The 5,166-nt window shown below is 36.4% G+C and overlaps 1 protein-coding gene across 1 annotated transcript in view; it reads right to left on the bottom strand.

Annotated features, from left to right (window-relative positions):
- TTC28 (tetratricopeptide repeat domain 28) overlaps positions 1–3,279 on the bottom strand; it is a 185,672-nt gene extending 182,393 nt beyond the window's left edge. Inside the window, exon 1 of the mRNA XM_009330830.1 lies at positions 3,052–3,279. Within this exon, the coding sequence (XP_009329105.1) occupies positions 3,052–3,279 (228 nt within the window). The remainder of the gene's footprint in view (positions 1–3,051) is intronic.
- Positions 3,280–5,166: the final 1,887 nt, after the last annotated feature.

Here is a 5,166-nt window from a genome sequence, read left to right on the forward strand (position 1 = left end):
TGAATATCAATCACAGACATACAGTACTTCTGCTGCAATACAGCAGCTTTGATTCATCTACACATTCTCTTATTAGGGTGCCGTTCAAGAACATATAAATAGGAATTGAGCTCTAAAGGAGCTCAGTTTTGGCTTTGTTTCTCATGCCAATTAGAACTGTGTTTTTATAAAAGCATAATGCCCACTGATGTACCACATATAGCTGAAGAAAAACAAAACCTCTTTTTTTATTGGTACTCACTTATTTTAAAAAGTATATATGGTAGGAGCACATCTAGAGTAACAAAGAACCACTGAGTCATTAAAATTAAAAACCAGAAGATAGGGTTCCAAATGGGATTCTGGTGGTTTGGGAGAATTTGGGAGAAAAGAGGAGAGTGTGTGAAGCACTGAAAGAAAATCTGACAAACTAAAGATACCACTGTGAAAAGATAAAAGGAAAGATACAAACAGCGACTGAGGATAAGCTTTATACAGGACAGAAAGCCTGCAAAAGCTACTTTGACTCTTCTATTTCTAACTGATAGTAACTTTCTAAGTATATAAACATTTTGTGTCACAGAGCAAGATATCCTTTACACATTGATCCAATAAAGCAAGAACAGATGCTATGTCATCATAACAACATCATTTAGGTCTTCCGCTACTTTTTCCACCAATAAGACTCAAAATGTTCCATAAAAATGCCTCCTTCACTGTTTTGTAAAAAAAGAATAAACAAAGAAATAAAGTTTGCTCAAGGTCAGGTGGACATCTAATAGCAGAACTAGAATCAAAACAGAGTTATTTCATGTTTTTAACTCAATAATATAGTCTACCTGAAAAAAGTATTTTTTCATTACTAAAAATGTTTTTTTTTAAACTATTCCACCTTAGTACTGCATCAATACATAGTCTATTATTTCTGTATTTAACAGACTGTTATATGCCTTCATTTAACACAGCTAGCCTTTTAGCTAGTAAATCTTCTATTCCATCTCATTTTCTATTTTGATCCACAAATCTATTCCAATGATTCATTTCAAAGGTCTTGTTATACTTCTATCTGTGACTGGCATTTTGAAAGTATTCTTTTATGAAGCCTTTTCATAACTTTTCATCTAAGCGAGTTCTATAGTAAATCACTACCAGACTTCTTAGAAATAGGATACAAAACTAAGCAAAAGCACCCTTGCTTTTATACTCTTAAACTCCCTGCATTCAGACAACTGACCTGGAAATCTAGAGTTTAATGACAGTTTTCTTTTTTTAAAAGAAAATTTTCTTTTTTTAAACACAGTCCTTCATACAAATCTATGCAAAATCTTTTATGATATTCAGTAATACAAGGCAGAAGTTAATGACAAAAAAAAAAAACCAAGCAAAAACGTACAGGCTTATAAATCATCTCCCTGCCAAAGCAGGAGTTTCTTTCTAATGTGGACTGATACAAACAGTAAATTGCAGACAGGCTTAGTAAAAATAACAGGGAGAATGCATTAAAGCTCTTTAAGAAAGATTAAACAGCAGTATAAAAGTGCAAAGAAAAAGAAAGTACAAAACTTCAGTGTGAAAATAAAATGTGAAAGAAAAACACAAATTAAAGTGCTGCAATTCAAGATGGCAACTCCAAAAAATAGGATCAACAGAAGGGAAGAATCTTCCTTGGCCCACACCCTTTCTCTTGTGATTATGAGTGGGCAGAGCTTTAGAAAACACTTCCAATAACATTTTTCGAAAGCAGTTTTCTGGTCTCACTAAAGAGAGAAACTTAGAGGGAGAAAGTTTGTGTAAAATTGCAGTTTCTTGACTCCAGAATTCCAGAGTTAAGATACCAAATTTTGACCGCGGGTGGGAGGGGGAGAAGTCAGGCTCTTTTCCTTCAGAAAGGATCAAATTAAAATACCTGCAGGATGCTCTCTCTCCTGATGAGAGAATGAGAGAATTACCAAAGGAAGACATGCCTAGCAGCTCAGTAGACAAGCTGTCACAGCTTGCACATGATTGAAGGCTGAGACAAAAGTGACATTGTGCACACAGATTGTACTGATGAAAAGATACCACCAGTATGGTGGTATACCACCAGTTGCATACCACCAGTATCAGCACATGGAGCTGATAATGAGCAGAGTTTGGATTTGTGCTTAAGAGTACGGGTAAAGTAATTAACAAAGTCTTAAAGAAGCATATGATAAGGCTTTTCTAGAAGCTAACAAACAACTGAAAAACAGAATACAAGACTTAACAGTGATCTGCTTTGAAATAAAAGGAAACTTAACTTCAGTAGTTTGGAGTCCAGCTGATGGAGAGCATTTATGCTTGCTCCTGCCATAATTTCTGAGGAGAGGAACCTGGGTGATGGATCCGCTCTTAAGTTGCATCTTTAGCTAAAGCGGCTAGTAAGACTGTGTGAGGGATTGACAGGATAAATGGAGTCTGGAGCAGATCTTATTAAAATTGATTAGCATGTAAAGGGCTGGCCCTGGGCTAGCCAAGGGTGAGTCAGTTACTGAAGCAATCAATTGCAGCTAGTGGGAAGCAACCCCAGAAGGAACAGGCAACCAACACCAATTAGTCTTTACAAAATGTTTCCTTGCATATTCAGATCTTACTAAGAATGCTAAGATACACATTTCTTAAAATGTTTATCCAAAATATACTACACATAAACACTCTTTGAACACTATTTTGAAAGGCCTTATTGCTCCATGATTAATAAGAATCTCCATGCTACCTCTCAAGAAGTTTTGCAACAAAATGTTCCTGGATGCTATTGAATGCTGACTACATTTAACATTAAAAGAGACATTAAAACCATGCTGGTTTAACATAGTAAAATAGTATCATACCCCCATTGGGGAAAAGTATGTTTACACAGAAAACAGTTTAATACCCAACAGGAAATTCAAATCAAACAAGTTTTAAAGACAAAAGATATTATTATCTGGAGCTTTTAGCAAAACCAGACTTTAGTACAGAAACATATGCACTTGTTTACATTAGGTGTTGCATATGTGAATAATAATCCCAAATGAGTTACTCCTTCCCCAGAAGACAAATACAGTTTCTTACCTTTGGCCATTTGGGATTTAGAAGTCGTGCTTTGATTGCATCATCCAGGGCCTTGTCATACTGTTGGATTTTCATGTAGGCTGCCGAACGGTTACTGTAGAGAATGCAGTTCTGAGGATCAACTCCCAAAGCCTCATTGTACAACACGATTGCTGTATGAAAATCGCCATCATGGCAAGCCTGGTTGCTCTGGCGAACTTTCTCAACAAATTCAGCTTTGCTCAACATGGGACTGTCAGGACTTCTTCTTCCAAAAGATTTTGATCCAAAGAAAGAAATCTGTGGGGGAGGGAGGAAGGAATTATATGTTAGTGTTAAGAAATGCTAGTCAAAAAAGGAAAAAAAAAATCAAAATATTAGAAACTGTATAGCAGAAATCAAAGCACCAGCATTACCGCAGAACAGATTATGAATTCAGAATCAGATTTTTAAAAAAGTAAATTGTTTATCTATTGACTTTTTGGGGGGTACAGAAGTAACAGAAAAGAGCCTTATGAAATATATCATTCCCTATGAAGGATGTCTTCTAGAAGACATACTGCCTTCTTCAGGCATAAGACTAACTGTAGTCTGTTTTAGTATGCTGCACTCCACATATTCACAAGTTTTTCCTCCTCAGCCATACTATTTGATTCTACAACACGAAGCACAGTCGCCATCTGCTCACAAACCTCTATATCCAGTCACCTGCAGGCTGCAAATTCCCCATAAATAGGAATGGAAAGATGAGTCTTTGGAACTGGATATACTCACAGAAATTAGTGGGGCACACAATTTATTTTAGCAATAGAACAGTCATCGTTGGCAGAGCCACCTTCCTGGATTGCCAACTTCAGGCAATACAAAGTAACAAAGAAAAACAGGTTTAAGCCTTTTAATTATAAAGATCATTATTTGAAGTGAGCTGTAGAAAGTCCCAGTTCCACTGATTCTGGTACACCCTTTCTCCTCATTTAACTTTCTACATTCCTTATTTTCCTCAGCCAGTCATTTGCAGTCAGTAACTGTTTTTATCATGTATACCCTACTCTCTCCCACGGACCCTCAAAAACTCAGCAAGAATATCTTTGTACAACTCTGATTACAAGATAGTTGTGAATTCTGCAATAATTGTATGTGGTGACAGGCAACATGTACATATGGTAACATACAAAGTACTTGGAAATATTCATTAAAGGTTTAGACTACTGTAATTGAGGCTGGTGTCATCCATTTTCAGTCCTGCAGACCAAAAAAGGTTAAGAATATCACATATTGTTACCACAACACAACAACTGCAGGGCTTAAATACATTACCAGAGCAAGCTGAGGCATATTTTTAGGTGGAAAGGGAAGCAAGCTGCAAATTGACATCCTGTCTCAAGCATCAAAATGGCCTATAGACTTTTTTTTCCCCCTCTTAAGTCAAACAACAACAATAGAAAAGCATCAAATTAGAAACTACTGATCTCTTCTTTTCCTTATGATTATACCCATTTTTTTCTGAATTTAAATAAACTGTTTCTAAACTTCTCTACTGAAGGAGACTTCATGTTTTACTTGGGCAATCTCATTACACTGCTTCATGATTTTCAGCATTAAAATATTTTTCCTAATATGCACCCCAAATCTCCTTTGTATCAGCAAATGTACTATTTCTTGTCCTGTCTACAGCAGACCAAACCAAAAACTTCGTTCCTTTCATCTGTGTAGTTGCCAGGACACCTTTATATAGTACTCCTGCTAATATGTAAACAACAGCACTATAAAAAGCAAATTTCTGCATCCTTGAAAATTCATTCCATATGCAGTACATCTTTAAATGCACTGGCATACTACTTTGCTACTTCAATCAAGTTTACAAACAGCAACTTCATATATTCTCAAGTACTGGCAGGAAAATTGCTCCGCTTTGAGCAACAGCCCAAACGTTAAAGCTGAACACGTTGCTTTATGCCAAGCTGTGCGATAACTCACACATGTGCGTGTATTTGACCATAAACTTCATCATGTGGTCAATTTGCCATGACCTGAGAAGTTGCAAGAACGGAATATGAAGATTTCGCAGCTATTTCATGAGTAGATGTTCAAACACAAAGATCAGGAAATCCTGAGAAAGCTAATTAGTTGCCGGAA

Source organism: Pygoscelis adeliae, unplaced genomic scaffold, assembly GCF_000699105.1.
Source record: "Pygoscelis adeliae isolate BGI_AS28 unplaced genomic scaffold, ASM69910v1 Scaffold358, whole genome shotgun sequence".
NCBI classification, from domain to species: Eukaryota; Metazoa; Chordata; class Aves; order Sphenisciformes; family Spheniscidae; genus Pygoscelis; species Pygoscelis adeliae.